At 46.1% G+C, this 16,453-nt stretch overlaps 1 protein-coding gene across 3 annotated transcripts; it reads left to right on the top strand.

Moving 5' to 3' along the window:
• Positions 1-340: 340 nt before the first annotated feature.
• On the top strand, positions 341-15,320 carry EXOSC10 (exosome component 10). Of its 3 annotated transcripts, none has more exons than XM_064678575.1 (25): positions 341-574; positions 1,502-1,638; positions 2,058-2,181; positions 2,671-2,775; positions 3,194-3,359; positions 4,058-4,169; positions 4,459-4,534; positions 4,671-4,781; positions 5,196-5,339; positions 5,638-5,828; positions 6,450-6,606; positions 7,242-7,390; positions 7,702-7,752; positions 8,499-8,610; positions 9,268-9,318; positions 9,837-9,915; positions 10,079-10,200; positions 10,507-10,602; positions 11,221-11,295; positions 11,708-11,795; positions 12,011-12,084; positions 12,650-12,815; positions 13,293-13,354; positions 14,477-14,550; positions 15,130-15,320. In XM_064678575.1, the coding sequence occupies exons 1-25, from the start codon at positions 446-448 to the stop codon at positions 15,158-15,160; spliced, it is 2,682 nt and encodes an 893-aa protein (XP_064534645.1). In that variant the 5' UTR covers positions 341-445; the 3' UTR covers positions 15,161-15,320. The 3 variants fall into 3 exon arrangements, with proteins under 3 accessions (XP_064534645.1, XP_064534646.1, XP_064534644.1); XM_064678574.1 differs by having other exon boundaries at positions 416-574; positions 12,647-12,815; XM_064678576.1 differs by lacking the exons at positions 12,011-12,084; positions 13,293-13,354; positions 14,477-14,550; positions 15,130-15,320 and having other exon boundaries at positions 12,650-12,785.
• Positions 15,321-16,453: the final 1,133 nt, after the last annotated feature.

The following is a 16,453-nucleotide window of genomic DNA, read 5'->3' as shown; positions in this document are numbered from 1 at the left end:
GGAGCTGTGTCAGGGCAGGGTCAGGTTGGATCTCAGGAAAAGGTCCTTCCCCCAGAGGGTGGTCGGGCACTGAACAGGCTCCCCAGGGTTTGGTCGCGGCCCCAAGGCTGACAGAGCTCCAAGAGTGTTTGGACAACACTCTCAGGGACAGGGTGGGATTGTTGGGGTGTCCTAGGCAGGGCCAGGGATTGGACTGGATGATTCTGGTGGGTCCCTTCAACTCAATAATCTGTGATACTGTGGCTCCCTGGGGTGCTTTTGAGAGGAGACAGGGCCGGTGTCCCCCCCCTCAGTGTCCCCCCTCAGGGCCCCCCCATCCCACACGGGGGCTGGTCCCGTCCCGCCGCTGGGGGGCGCCACCGGCCCCTCCCCACCGCTCTCCCCCGCCACCGACGCCGCGCTCTCGCGAGAGCGCCCAGTTCTCGCGACAGCTTCGCGCATCAACATGGCGGCCGCCGTGCGTGAGGGGAGCCCGGCGGGGCAGGCGGGCGGCGTCGGGACACCCGCGGACAGCGGGACAGCCAGCGTCATGCCGACCCTACCCGGCTTCGACAGCCCCGATGCCTTCGTCAAGGTGCGTTGGGGGAGCCCGAGGGGGAGCGGGACGGCCGCCGCCGCCCCCGGCGTGCGCGTGCGCTCGGGCCATGCCGGGAGCTGTAGTCCGGCCCCGCGGGGGCTGCGGGGAGACCCCTGCCCGAATGGTGACACCTGTGGGGAGTCCCCCTGCGCGGGAGGGAGGGTGCGGGCCGGTCCTGCGGGTGCGGGGGCCGAGCGGTGCGTCGGGGCCTGTTACCGCCTGGCTCGGGCCCTAGTCCTATCACCCATCTGGAATTCCTGGGGACCTTCGGGAGAGCCTGTGGCACGGGCATTACTTCACCTGGCGTTACAGATCGCAGCGTCAGTCCCGGTGTGTTCCACGTGTGCACGATGCTGCTTCTAGAGAGGGAACGTCTACCACTTCCCAAGAAGGAAGCGTTGCAGCATTTGGGGTTTTTTTGTTAAAATAATGAAGTCATTATCTACGTTCCTGCTGATTTAGAGTCACAGAATATACTGAGTTGGAAGGGACCCACAAAGACCATCCAGTCCCACTCCTGGCCTTGCACAGACACCCCAACAATCCCATACTGTCCCTCAGAGCGTTGTCCAAACGCTCCTTTGAGCTCTGGCAGCCTTGGTGCTGTGCCCACTGCCCTGGGGAGCCTGGTCAGTGCCCGACCACCCTCTGGGGGAAGAACCTTTTCCTGATATCCCACGTAACCCTGCACTGACAACTTCAGGTCATATCTGTAATGCTAGACTGAGTTATAGATCCTGTTCTTAGACTTTAATTATCTTAAGTTCTCCAAATAGTCCATGCGAACTTCCTCTTGGTGAAAAGCCCCACGATACCACACAATAGAACCACCCAGCTCAAACCAGCCAGGCAGGACGCATTTCTCTCACAGGGTATGCTGGGCAAACAGGAACAAAATGCTGATAATGTGGTGTTCTTGCACAGTACGCCCTGGGCACGGTGGTGGCTGCAACAAAGGCATCCAACGGGCTGCCCCAGCCTGGCGACGAGTACGATTTCTACCGCAGCTTCCCCGGCTTCCGCGCGTACTGCGACACACAGGGAGACCGCCTGCTCCGCTGGTAAGGGCCTGCTGCCCCTCCCCATGCCCCCAGCAGGCAGCCCCCTCCTCTGGGAACTCCATGCTTTGCTGTAGATAAAACAGTGTTTTACTTCACACCTGATTTTAGCTGCTCTTCTAGCCCCGTGACAAGCTTGAAGAGGGCCTTTCATACTGATCGCCATGAAGAGCTGTGGCAGAGTGGAGCAGCTGACTCCAAACAAATTAGTCCGTTTTAAAAGTCGTGGTGTGGTTTGTGAGAAATTAATTCTGGCACTTAATACTGCATAGGTGCTCCTCCTATTCGCTGCTCATGTGATGGTATCTGCAGTTTGATTTATTTTCAAACTTTGAAGTGCAGAAAGTTGAAGGAAGCTGGATGTTTTAGGATTGAGATTGCCTGCTCACAGATTGCTGACAGCTGTGCTGTTCTCTTGCAAGCATGAGCCAGGTGATGCAGTACCACGGCTGCCGGAGCCTCCTGAAAGAGTCCAGCAAAGTGACAGGGCTGGAAGATAAATTTGATATGCTGGTTGACTCCAACGACGTCATTCTTGAAAGAGTGGTAAGCAAATTATTTCTGGATGTGGTTCTTATAAACTGTTCAGTTCCCATAACTTCTTTTTTCATTGCAAGAGTTTCAGTGGTAGTGCTTTCACAGTTACAGTTGGTATTTCCTCAGTCTGGTGTTTTCCCTTATTTTAAAACCCCCTCCATGTGCTGGGCCAGAGCTCCCAGCAGCTGAAGCAGGTGGGTTATGGGCCAGAGGGAGGGACTGCAATATGTGACTTGTGAGGAAACTAAATACAGTTTGGCACGAAACCCTCACAACCTGGGAACAGGTCTGTACATTTTAGAGCTGCTTCTCTGAGGAAACTCTTCCCACCCTTGATGGCCATCATGCTCCTCCCACATTGTCTGTCTTGTGTTGTGCAGAATTTGGGGGAAATGGCAGTGGAGGTACCTACCTGTGTGACTTCCTTTACTCGATCTGACCAAAGTGGCTGAGTGTGGTATTTTAGCAGGTGTTTCACGTTGCTTTTCTGGGTTTTAGAGTATTTTATTGGATGAGGCATCCGGCGTGAACAGAAACCAGCAGCCAGTCCTGCCAGCTGGGTTACAGCCCCCACAGATGATCGTTTCCAGCTGGAACCGTAAGGTGAGGCCCCTGTGCTCAGCTTGCTGTGTTAGCTCAGCTCTTCTCCCAGCCTTGGCACTACTAATTCTCCAGTGGAGTTCAGTAGTTAAATATTCTCTCATGTTTTTTTCACACATTCTGAGTCCCTCCCTCTTTTTTCCCTTTTCTTGTTCATTCAGACTTGATTCTGGATTCTCTGTGCTTTCACTTGCCATTTCAGTGTCATGTACACCACAGCCCTTCCTGTGCTTATTCATATGGATTCAGGATCCTGATTCAGAGAACTCTCATTCCTCAGTGCTGGACTTGCTGAGAAAAAGTGACTCAGTTTTGAGCGTGGGGTATAACTTTGTTTCTCTGAATGTTGGGTCAGGCTGAGTAGGAGAAACTCTGAATGTCTGTTAAGTCATGTGAGTTTTACCTGTGGTTTTTTAAACAGGCAGGAGAATTCCACAAGAGAACTCAGTCTGAAACCTTCCGACTGCTTCATGCCAAGAATATCTCTCGACCGCAGCTTAAGTTTCGGGAAAAGATTGACAACTCCAACACTCCCTTTGTCCCTAAACTTTTCATCAAGCCAAATGCTCTGAAACCTTTGCCTGAAGGTAAGGAGATTATTTTACTTGGGTGACCTGTTGAGAGTATGTGACACAAACCTGGTCCTCACAGTCTAGAGGAGAAATCATTGACTGTAAAAACACATAACAGGAAATGTTGAGCATCTGGGTGTAGTGAGCTCTGTGACTCTGTTTATCTGTCAAATGTAAGAGTAGATCAACATACAGCATCTTCTTGTTGGTATACAGCAAATAATCTGTCCCAAACAGATATTGTGCTCTTTACCACCACTGAACATACATGAGAGTCACTTTTGCCTCAGAAGTCTTGACCAATCTAGTTGACTTTACAGATGTTCTTTCAAATGAGTGAGGTGTGTGGGGAGACCTACCTTTGCTTTGGGTGATTTACCAGAGCCACTGTGTAACACCCTATTTTGGTAACATTCTGCTGCTGATGGTTCATCCATAATCTCCACTGATGCCACTGTACTTTTAATAACTGAAGATTTTTCAATCTCCTTCCAAGCTTTTGAGCAGAACCACCTTGTGTCTTGCTTAACAGCAACCTGGAACTAAGTTGTCATTCAAGGTGCTGACAGCAAAAGCTGCAGCTCTAAATTGTTAAGATTTTTGATGCTTTGTGGTTTTAATAGGATCTCATGGTGGGTGGGGGGGAGAGAGTAGTAGGCTGAGAAGGTGTGATGTGGGGGACCCAGTCCAGTTATTCCATATTGGTTGTTCAGCCCTCACAAAAAGTGGACGGCAGCGAAAGGAGCGCCCTGAGGACTTGGACGTGCCAGCTGCCTTGGCAGACTTCATACATCAGCAGAGGACGCAGCAAACTGAGCAAGACATGTAAGAAATGAACCTGGCAGCGAGGTGCTGGGAGCCCCACGGGTGGACCTGGGCCCGTGTGCTCCCACCACGCTGGTGCTCGCCGTGTGTAACAGCTCTGCATGTGTTTGTGCCCACACTGAGTGTGTGTGATTTGCTTTAGACCTCTGCAGTTACATTAAACCTGTGCTTAATAACATACAGCATTTCTGCCAGAAAGGGAAACTGCCGTAGGTGTCAAAGTCTCTGTGCTCTGGCCTCATAAAGGTGGCTGGGATTTAGCCTGTGCTTATCTTCCTAATTTCCACAGGTTTGCTCACCCTTACCAGTATGAACTAGAGCATTTCTCTCCACCAGATGGAGTTCTCAAGAAACCAGAACTCCAGGTTGGTGCCCACTGTAATTTGCAGCTGCAGCTGCAGTACATTTACAGCCATACTTGACAAATTTCAGATCTGAGGGTGGAGGTGGGGGTGGGAGTTGGCAGAGAACATACCATGCCTAATTCATGTGCTCTGCCAGATGTACAGGCCCATGGAGGAAACACCCTGTCACTTTATCACCACACTGGATGAGCTGGTAGAACTGAATGAAAAGCTTATGAACTGTAAAGAGTTTGCCCTGGATTTGGAGGTAACCAAATTGCCTTTTCTGCTTAATACACGTGTACTTTTAGGACCTAGGAGACCATTATATTCTTCTAGTCTGTTTTGTCATTTTCTCTTTTTTTTTGTACTTTTTGACATGAGAAAACAGTTCATGACCCTGATCCATCAGATATTATCTAGGAAGTTGAATTAAATAGTGTCAATATTATAAGTTTTCCAGTTGTTGGACTGGCTGCCCACTTCTAGCTGAATTTGATCTTCTTTCAGTTTATCTCATGGTTTTTTTATGTCATCTTAATGACTGCAAAGAGAAAGTTTGATTATCCAGTTGTCTTTTTTCTTAAAGAAGTCCTTTCCTTCCTTCATTTGGGGTGCTGTTTGTTTTATGGCACTACTTCTGTAATGAATCCTAGTTTACACCTCTCTTCCCCACTTCCAGCACCATTCCTACAGGAGCTTCCTGGGCTTGACATGTCTGATGCAGATTTCCACTCGAACAGAAGATTTCATTATTGATGCCCTGGAGCTGCGCAGCGACCTGAACATCCTCAATGAGACCTTCACAGACCCTGCCATTGTGAAGGTCAGCTGCCAAACTCACCACAATTCCCTTTTTTATTATCATTATTGGTTTAGTTTAAGTTTTATTATACTTAAAATCACACTTGGCTCTGCTCTCACTGTCATTTGTTCATGGACCTCTTTCCTTGATGTAAGTGGTGAACTACTTGCCAGTTGCACTCCTTTAGTAGTTCTGTACTTAACAGTAAAGGACAGAGAAAAGAAATCTCGTCCTAGACACATGAATGTGAAAACACAGCACCACCAGCCTGGAGTAGAAATGTTCTTTGTATCATTCCCAACTTGTTTTGCTTTTCAAGGTCCTTCATGGTGCTGATTCAGACGTGGAATGGCTGCAGAGAGACTTTGGTCTGTACTTGGTGAACATGTTTGATACTCACCAAGCTGCTCGGCTCCTCAATCTTGGCAGGCATTCTTTGGAACACCTGCTGAAGCTGTATTGCAGTGTAGATGCTGACAAGAAGTACCAGCTGGCTGACTGGAGGATACGGTAAAAACTGACCCCTAAATGGGCTGGAGCTGCCAGGTAGCTCTTTCTCCTTGTTTGCACTGCTAGAGCTTCTAGTTGCAAGACCCATAGTTATAGGTTAGTCTCAAAGTGAATGAGCACAGCATTCACCTTGGCTGTGCCTTAGGTTTGAGTGTGGAACAGTGCTTAACCACTGCAGTGTTATGGAGTCAGTCTGTATTTGCTCCCCCAGAGCCCCCACGAAAACACTGTCACCTGTACAAGGTGCTGTTGGAGCAGGGAGCTTGGGCTGTGCAGGTGCACCCTACACACCACAGAGATCCTAAATCTACTTTATGTAGGCTCTGCAGAGACAGCAGAGTTATGACAAATACCACAGCAAGCAGTTCTGCCATCTGACTCAGCTGCAGGGCAGTCCTGCTCTCTGGCAGGACTGTGAACAGGATGCCATATGAATTGGGGAGGGCACAGGATGTTACTGCTGTGGCGCAACAAATCCTTCAGCAAGGAAACAGAGGAATTCCCAGTGTTAGTTCTTGGCATGTCTCGTGTCCAGTTTGCACTAATATGCCTTGCAAGAGGAAAGTGGCAGTTTGGTGGGACAACTGAAACATGTCAGTGTAATTGTGGCTCTTTTTCTAGCCCTTTGCCAGAAGAAATGATGCAGTATGCCCGTGATGACACTCACTACTTGCTCTACATCTATGACAAAATGAGGGAGGCGCTGTGGGAGAGAGGGAACGAGCAGCCCACGCAGCTGCAGGTTGTGTGGCAGCGCAGCAGGGACATCTGCCTGAAGGTAAAGCTTCACCTGGATGGGTTACCTGGATCAGGGTATGGGCTTGGGACAGAAGGTCCTTTGCCTGTTCTACTCTCTTACATAAACACTGGTTGTTTTCCTCTTTGTGTATCTGAAATGAGCTGTATAAACTCTGCCTCAGTCATGTGCAGTCACTTGTTTCACTAGCTAAAATCCTTGGATTGAGGTGCCTTCCTGCTGTTTTTTGAATGTTAGCACTCCTTGGCCTCACACTGCATTCAAGTGTGTCTTTTCCAAGAGAGATGTTACATTTCCAGTTCTGCTGGATGTTCCTAGAAGTTCAAAGCCTCGCTGGAGTTGCCTTTGAGACAATTACGTTGTGCCTGGAAAATGCTGTCTATGAAAATAGGCCTTGTGTAATATAGAGAAGCCTGAAGATACTGAAGCTCCTCCTGGAGTTGATGAGGGTGGTTTTCCCCTAAAAATGGATGAGATGTATGTTTTTCAGGAATAGGCTCCTAGCAATCATTTAGGATAAAAGCTCAAGGCACATTGTACCAGAGTGCATTCAGTCCCCTGATGTCTGTGTGAAATTCTCTGTCTCAGTGGAGCAAGGCAAACTAGAAAGCACAAATCCAATACTGATCACGAGTGTTTCTTTTTTTCCTGTCCAGAAATATATCAAGCCCCTCTTCACAGATGAATCCTACCTTGAGCTCTACAGGAGGCAGAAAAAACACCTCGACACCCAGCAGCTGGCAGCATTTAGGTTGCTGTTTGCATGGAGGGACAAGATAGCACGTCAAGAGGACGAGAGCACAGGGTAGGAAGTCTTTTGTTATGGACACTGCCTTAATACTTCAGTAAATCTCTTGGATTGTGCCCCTTCCACCCCTGAGATGGAACCACTTTGTAGAAATCACTGTACTGCCTCAGGCTGCTTGTTGCTCAGAAGTCCTGTTACATTAGCAGTAAATTCTTACAGGTACCTAGATCAGTCCTACTTAATTCCTTTTCTTTTTAACTGATGTCATCTTCTCAGACCTTGTAATTGGGACAGAGTTGTGCACTTTGGAGGTATTTTTAAGTGGTTTTAACATTCTGTTACGTTCACACCGCCTCTTTGTGTTGTAGATATGTGCTCCCAAATCACATGCTGTTGAAGATCTCAGAGGAGCTGCCCAAGTAAGTTCAGTTCACCCTGAAGGAGTCTTATTTGATTTTAATATCCAGCAAGTTCCTTCCTAGTGTGTAATGATTTCTGATTTCCTTCCAGCTGCCAGTACTGCTTTTCTCTATAGTTGTTCAGTTTGGAAGAGAAATAAATAGCAATACTCCTTGGGAAGGCTCCAGACCTCTGGGATACATCTCTGACTTTATTCCCCTAATAAACCACATTCCTTTGCATTGTTCTATGTCACAAATTCCCGAGATTCCCACACTATTACAGAGCAAGAGAGGGATGAGTTCCCCCATAGCATTTGTTTGGGGGTTTTTTGTACTTCCTAGAGGGTTGGGAAGGGCAAGGGGCAGATCCCTTGAAATACCCAATTTACACAACATTTTCCTCGACCACTTGGCACTCATCATCTAACATCCATACTTGAGAGTAATAAAAATGCATCTTTAAAGGTAGGCCCACTGCTGGGCTCAGCTTTCATAGGTGAATACTGAATGAAATGATGATGAGGAGAGTCAGATCTCAGAAAAGTTAAATGAGAGGAGAGCTGACTTAATGGCTTCTCCTTGTCTGCACAAACTGATACAGAAGAATTTTATCACAGAGAATAAACTCTGACATATTAATCTGACTTGTCTTGCTCTGTCACAGTCAGGACCGTGGTTATATCCCATTGCACATCCTTGGAATGCAAATACCTGACATACTGGCCATAAATACAGCACACTGAATTTTCCTCCTCTCTCTTTAGAGAACCCCAGGGCATCATTGCCTGCTGTAATCCCGTCCCACCCCTCGTTCGCCAGCAGATTAATGAATTGCATCTGCTCATTCAGCAGGCCCGGGAGATGCCTCTTGTCAAGGTAGGAGTAGCTGGTACCACACAGGAGACTCATCACTGGCTTTCCCTGAGCTGGGGACTGGAGCTGAGTGGTGACCTGGGATGATGTGTGTGCTGAAGTTTGCTTTTTGGACGCTGAATGTGATGCTCTGTGGCAGAGCAGAAAGATCTGCTGCAGCTCCTTGCCTGTGTGCTCTCTGGTGGCTTACAGGCAGCGTGGTTCCCTGCACAACTGGAACAGCAAACAAGCAGACACTGCTTGAGCAGGGTGCAGTTGTCTGTCTTACACTGCACGTCTCGTTTGCCTGCGTGAGGAAGAACTGCACCTTGTGGAATTTGTTGGCCGTGTAAACGGACTCATAAATCTTTTACAGCTGTGGCGAGGCAAACAAAAACAGCCCTGGCTGCAAGAGCTTCATTAGTTGAAATGCATCATCAGCATGTTGATATTAGTACAGCTTTCCTCCTGTAGTGAAACAAAAACACTTGTGAGCAAGAGTGTGTCCTTTCTGTGCAAGGTGTTTAAATATATAGCCAAGTGCAAACACTGCAGGAGAAGAAAGTAATTTTATTAAACTGCTGGCTTGTAATGAATGTGTTGAAAACATTGATAAGGAGGCCAGCCTAGAAGAAACAGGGCAGATACATTTAAGTAACTTACTTTTCTCTCCCATTCTAGTCGGAGATTACTTCAACTGCCAAGAGGAGAGCATCTCTACCCACCCCTGAGGTACTGTTTACATGGTATTTTTACATAATGTCTTCAGCCTTAAACTTGGAAACAAATGTAGCAAAATTCTACTTTCTAGTGAATTGCTTATCTCATCCCTTTTACAGATCTCTCAGCTTTAGCTTAATGTTTGTTTTCTGTGCTAGACTCATAACATTACCAGCTGTAAATTGGTGTTTTACAAACCACTATAAAGCAGCACTTAAGGCTGTATCAGCAAACACTCTGGCTGCTGGACAGTTTCATATGTGTTAAAATATATTGACTGAGCTGTAAGAAGAGAGGTTTCAGATGAGTTTATAAGGCTGAGTCGTTCATTCTCCTCTTGTGTGTGAAGTAAATCATCTCCATTAACCACTGGGTGTTTGCATAGGCAGCCTTTTGCAAAGTGCTCTGGCAGGTGAGCTACATTAGGAATTTCATCCTTTTGTTTGAATTTCTGTCTTAAGTGTCTGCAGTATGTGAAACCATAGATTCATAGTGTATTAATTGTGTTTGTAATTTGAATCCCTCTGCAGAAGCTGGAGAATGCCCTCTTTGGACCACACGACAGCTCACGGATTCCTATGGATGATTTTCAGAGCAACTCTGCCTTGGGTAATTTAGAGTTAACCTAAAAGCTGTGCTAATAATGCAGTGATGGGGCTTTGACATGGAGGAAATAAATGGCCCTGAAAAAACTTTCAGAGGAATCTCATTACACAAAAGAGCAGTAAAATACGCAAGTATCTAATAAAAATTTTGTCTCCTTTTCATGCAGAGCCTGCACCAGTTTTGAAAGATGCTTGTCTCTTCTCAGACAGTGAGAGGACAACAAATAGTCAAGATAGTCAGCCAGAGCCAGCATGTCTTGTTGCTACTGCCACTGTCAGCATATTCAGTGTAAGCAGCACGTTTGTGAGTGTCAATATTGAAGTATTAGACAACAGACTTAATAATCTGATAAAACTGTGTGGAAGTGTTGCAAGAGATAATAAGGAGGGACGTGCCTGGCAACAGCACTGACTCCTGTCAGGTGTGTGGCATAACCCAGACAGCTGGGTTAGAAGGCCAGCAAGTTAAATGTCTCTGGAGGGTCACTGCTCTCAGTGGGGGTTCAGAGTGAGAAACAGCCATGCTTGAAACAGCAGTAGCCAAACCAAGAGAATATTTGTGTTAATATGTCTTTTTTTTTTTTCTTCTTTTAAGGAAAGTGATGGAGATGAAGGAAATAAGAGGCCTTTAACCACTGCACAGCGGAAAGCTCAGCTAATAATGGAGTCCTTTGAAAATCCATTTAAAATGGTAAAAGCTCCCAATACATATTTGTAGTGGGACTCACAAAATACCCAGTGCAGAGAATGTCCTGAGCTGGTTTTTCAGGTGTATCTTTAAGACCTTGATAGAGCATCAGCTGCTCCTCACTGGAATCAAGGGGTTGTTCTTCTTGCAAAGACACGTGTGGACTTGTTTTCAAAACACATTTAAATGCCTCTTGGATATAAGTCTACATAGTAAACAACCCTTGCTCTAGTTTTTTTAATCAAGTTTGAGGTTTTTGAAATTTGCATTGGGTTTTCATCTCTACTTTATGACTAGAGTTAGTGAGCTGAACAATAGAATACTGCTGCAGATTTGTAGTGGCAAATTACTGGGAAATAATATCAAACCAACTTTTTCTGGTGTGCGGTTGAGGGTTGGTTTGTTGGGGTTTTTTGGTTTCGTGGGGCTTTTTTCAGTTGGTTTTTCTTTAATATTTCTCTTGGGCATAGCTGCAGTAACTTCTCTTTTTCCACAAGGTGTTCCATCTGCAGAATGCTTCTCAAATATGAACTCACTGATTTACAACAAGTAGCATTTTAGCAATGAGATAAATGTCACGTACTGTGTTTAAAGCAAAATGGTTTTTTTGCCTCTCTACAGTACCTACCTCCAGAGGAGAATTCTACCTATATCTCACAATCTGCCAAGTTTGACCCATCATCAAAAATTTATGAGGTAAGGCTTGTGCTAAAAATTCCTGCAAAGTGGTACAAAAGAAACAAATAAGTAGTTTGTTTTGCTCTGGGAACCTCAGCAATATAGTATTTTTTTTTCTTCTTGAGAAACTTGACATATTTCTGTGGCATTTGTATTCTTTGGAGAACCAGGACTGGAGACATTCCACTGTCTGTCAAAGCTGCAACTACTGCTGAAGTATCTGCCTTTGTTCTCACGGCCTGTTTGTAGCTCAGAACTTTTAAAGCACTTGGTTTTACTTCACCTGGTGCAGCAGATCTTAATCTCTTTTACCATCCAATTTGATCTTTTGTACTCTTCATGAAGACCAGCACATGGAAGCAAGTTTATAAACTCCCTTTTGCTTAAAACTTCAAACAAAGTGGTTCCAGGTGACACTTTTTCATTGCAGATCAGCAATCGATGGAAGCTGATGAGTCAGGCACCAGTACAGAAGAAGCCCAAGAATGAAATCAGTAAGAAAGCAGCCCAGGAGTCAGGTACAGCCATTCCTCCCTTCCTCAGGGTGTGTGCCAGCATGCTTTTCCCTGTGCACATAGGTTGTTTCCTGTAGATGATGGATTTCCTGAGAAATGATGTAGTTTGGTAATGTTTATACTGTGTTTAGTTTGAGACTTGCTGCTTTGCTTGCTTTTTCTAAGCTCCTGGCTAACTTACTGCTGCTTTTTACAGTAATGCTTGTTTGTCTCCATAGCTGCCCGTGCCCAGGCACAGAAGGTGCATAAAAACACAACACAAAACGTTGTGTCTGTTCGTCAGCAAGCCATGGTATGTCATGGAATTCTCTCCTTCCAGACTGTGCCCATCTTGACTGTTACAGCAGCTCAGTGTGAAACCCTGAGCCCTGTCACTCTGGAACACCTGAATGTCAGTGTTTGGACAGTGGTGCTGCCCTGGCTGTAACAACAGGCCCTACAAACTGTGCTGTGCACACTGTCACATCCCTCCATGTGCTCAGTAGGGAATTTTTTCCACTGCTGCACTTCTGCTCCTCACTTGTTCCCCTGAGGCTCCTCACTTGTTCCATGTAGGCTCCCCCAAATCTGCCAGTGCAGCCACAGCAGGTCTCAGCCTCTGATATCCTGTGAAATGACAGCTTGGCTTTTTAGCTCAAAAGTGCCTGCTGTGTGAGGAGAAAAAAAACAAAGCAGTTTAGGCCCCAGGAAGAGCAGAGAGCTTTCTCCCCACACTGTTATTGCCACAGGCAGGAGCTGTCACTGGGGCCTGGCTCCACTGGGCAGTTCATCTGCACCCCGGTGCCTGTGCAGGGGTGTTTCATTCTCCTCTCCTGACCTTGTCCTTGGTTCTCTTCTGTGGGTTGCTTTCCCAGCAGGAACAAGCAAATAGGAAGAGGGAAAGAGACACGAGTGAAACGGGAGCGGAGTTGCCAACACAGGAGAAGAAACGGCCAAAACCCCCCCAGCAACCAGAGGAGCTGGAAGCACCGAAGCAGTTTACCCCCTTTGATTACAGCAAGTCCAACTTCAAAGTGTTTGCAGGTAAGATCTGATCCCCTGCTAGAGTGCTGCAGGCTGTGGAAAACGTTTCCAGCTGAGCCTGGAGAAGGCTTGTGGGAATGTGGGTGGCAAGGCAGTGCAGACTGTTACAGTGCACTTACCGTACAGTGGGGAAGCACTTGAAGAAGTTGACTCGAGGAATGTACACTTCAGCATCCCTTCTGATTTGGAAACAAAATCCTGAAAACATTGGCCAAGTGGATTGTGGGTTTGGGTTTTGTTTCTTTTCTCCATGGAGAAAGTCATCTGTTTAATTGGACTCGGGAACTAGGAGGCAAAAAAAGATTGGACTCCTTTGTAAGAAGCACCTATTCAAAAGCATCCCCTGTCCTTAAGAGACTGTTCTGAGTTGTACTATGTGGGAGACTACAACAAAACCTCCGTATCATCAGAGGAACACTGTGGAATGCATTGTTCTTTATGGAGAATTTTAGTGACAGTTTCTCCTCTCTCCTTTAGGAAGCAGCAAATCGAAGCAGTCGCCACAATTTGATCCTGCCAAGCAAGCTTACACAGGGAAGGTATGGGCCTGTCATGAAAAGAGGAACAGAAATGTGGGTGACAGTGTGTACCAAGCTGGGGAGGACAGATCACCTTTTCTGGATGTGAAGAATGTTCCCTAACAGCACTTGGTGCTGAGGTGCAGCTTCCAGCCACAAGTTCATGCTTCCCATTTAGCAGGAGCTTCCTTGGGGCCCCTCAGACTCTGTCGTTTCCCACTTCTTTGTACATTATTCACACCTACACCTCCACACATCACAGGCATGACACTTGGACCACAGCACACCACTACAAATTCCCAGTACCAAATTCAAGGCACTCTCAAAAATCTCAGTCATTCCAGTGGTTCCAGGTCATTTCAGGTCTGTGTGTTGCTCATGTTCTCCCCAAGTACTGTTATCAGGAAAACAGTCTGAGCTCAGAGATTTTTCACTTACTGCTAATTGAGATTGAAGAGAAGAAAGAAAACAATCAAACACAAACTTAAGGCAGTTCCTGTGCTGTCCCCTGCAAACCTGGGTACCTAAACCCCCCCAGCTATACCTGCATAGTGCTCACACGTGGAGTTTGGGTGCTGATGTGTCATGTCCATGGGCTTTCAGGCAGGAAGTAACAGGAAGCCCATGTGTGAACTCACTGGATGCTTGAGCATTAATTTTAAGTTCTGAAGCTCATTTCTTGCATTTCAGCCTCCCCTGTGCATGCTGCCTTCCTGCATATTTAACTGGAGGGAAAATGTTACCAGGGAGCATCTGAGACATTCAGAAAAATTGTGTTTTAGAAGCTGAACCAGTTTATGCTTGATAGAGTAGGAAACAGTTTCCTGTGCAATCCTGTCAGTTGAAACTTGTTCCAGGATTAAAAAATGAAACCAAATGGTGAATTTGGGACAGCCTGTACAGGTCTTTCTGCCTAGCTGGGTAAGATTTGTTGTCAGTGGGGTATTGTGCCTCACATGTCCAGGTCAGAGCAGTAGAACAGCACTTCCTCAGGTGCACTCAGAGCAGCCCTAAAGCATAAAGCTCACGCTGTGGATGGAGTGGTGTGAGGGTGGCACAACCTGGCAGCACATGAGCCTCACAGGATACACTGGATCTGGCAGGAGCCTCACTGTGCTGGTGTTTTGTTTCTTCTCTGTGCAGAAATTTGCTGGAGCTAACAAACTTCAACAGTCTGGAAACCGGAGCATGTCCTACCTGGCGGGGAAAGCTGAGAGGTGTGTTGTCAGCCTGCTCTGACCCAGCTGGAGTGTTTGCACACCCCTGCCCTGGAGCCATGGGCAGAGCACAGCTATTGTGCTCTGCTGCTGTGGGAGCTGAAGCACATGTTTAGTGGGAAGAGGTTGCATCACGGCTTGACGTCAGTTTAAAGGGGAAAAAAAGGAAAAAAAAAGAGAAACTTAGTCAGGATTAATGCAATCAAAGACAAGTCTGAGTGGAAGGTTTGAAATGCTGAGGTAAAAGTCTGTGTTAGTGGATGTGGGAGTTGCTTTCTTTGACCACAAAGGTAGGTGGAGGTAGGGAGAACATCTGCCTGGCTTGGGAGGAAGACAAATAACAGTACTGCCAAGCATGAACATTCTTGTTCTGAATGGATACTTAATGTTTAGCTTACAAGAGATGATTCCTGTGTGTTACTTAGTCATAAAAGAGCAACACTAGGTAAGGGCAGCACTGGAGGGGGTAAGGGCTCTGTCTGCATCAGGACCCTTGATAGAATCATTGTAACATCGTCAGTGTTCAGTCTTGAGTGAATTTAGAGCAGGAGTTAAAGTGTTTGTGTAACTCTTTTGCAGGGGTTCGACACACCACTGGCCAAAGAGATAATCCTTGTTACAGGACCTGTGGGAGTTGCTGCTGAAGGAAACAATAGTTAGAAGTGTTGTCACCACGAGGAGGCAAATACCGGTCATTGAGCAATTTTTGTACAGAAAATGTTTTTAAGACCATTAAAACCCTTTTTGTTCCAAAAGGAAAAATATTTTAATTGATGCCACTTTTATTATATTCACATTGTTTTTTTTTCTAATTATACTCATAATGTTGCCTTTTTTATAATTTTGAAAGTTTATCCTGTATCCTCAAACACAGTTAGGCTGAACTTGTCACTTGTTGGAGTTGCCTGAAGTCCAGAACCAGCATATCAATGGAGTATGAGAGGAACCTCTTGGCACCTCTAAAGGCAGCACAAACGTCATAGATTCAGTAGATATGACTCAAACCCCAGCAGTCCAGAGGAGGAAATGAGGCCAGACTGTCTTTTATGTTAGACCTTGCTTACAAATTGAACTGCACAGCTCAACTCTTACAGGACAAGGTAATATGAAAAATGAGTGTGTTTACCTGGCAGTGTTTGTGTATTTTTAAACAAAGTCTTTATTCCAAGGGGAAAAAAAATAGTTAGGATACTTTTGGGATCAGAGGTCAGTGGCTTCACCATAAAGTTATAGAGTGAAAGTAATAGCATTAGGCAGAAGGTACAAACAGAGTGCAGTGTTGGGCTGGGGAAAGGCAGCAGGTTCTGTGCTGCAGCTGAACCTCTACAGCTAAACTAACATCTCCAGTTTTAAATACCCACAGTGAGTTACCCCAAAGTCTTTGTAGAGAGTATCAGAAACAGTATGAGTACTTGGTGGATGGACGACAGAGCTGATTCTAATGCTGACCACTGCTGGCTGGTAATGCTGCTGTGCAGAGGTAAGGAACATGACATTTTAACAGGGCTTTATTTTATAAAGACTGTGGGGAGGTTTGGGATTGAGTTTGTTTTCAGTCTCTTCCACTGTTTTTGGGGAGTAGGGAGTGGAAGGAACAGAGGAGGGTTCTTAGGTATCTTAGTGTAAACAGAGCCAACTGAGCAGCATTGTAATGGTGGAACAGAGTCTCTTTCTGCTCATAAAATCTGCTTGCATGGCTGAATATTGGAGAATGTTTTTGTAAAGAGGCAGTTAAATAGCAATTGTCTCTAAGTGCATTTACTGGGGCTGCCAATTCCCTTCCTAGCTTTACCAGTTCTGGTTGTTTCTGTAACGTGAAGAACAAGTAAGTCTTACTAAAAACTCCCTTACCCCCAGGGATGTTAAAATCTCTCTAGTTTAAGTCCTCTACTTAAAGTTCCAT

Source organism: Pseudopipra pipra, chromosome 22 (genome assembly GCF_036250125.1).
Source record: "Pseudopipra pipra isolate bDixPip1 chromosome 22, bDixPip1.hap1, whole genome shotgun sequence".
Classification (NCBI taxonomy): Eukaryota; Metazoa; Chordata; class Aves; order Passeriformes; family Pipridae; genus Pseudopipra; species Pseudopipra pipra.
Note: the sequence above shows the minus strand (reverse complement) of the source record. Positions and strands in the feature narration are given on the sequence as shown.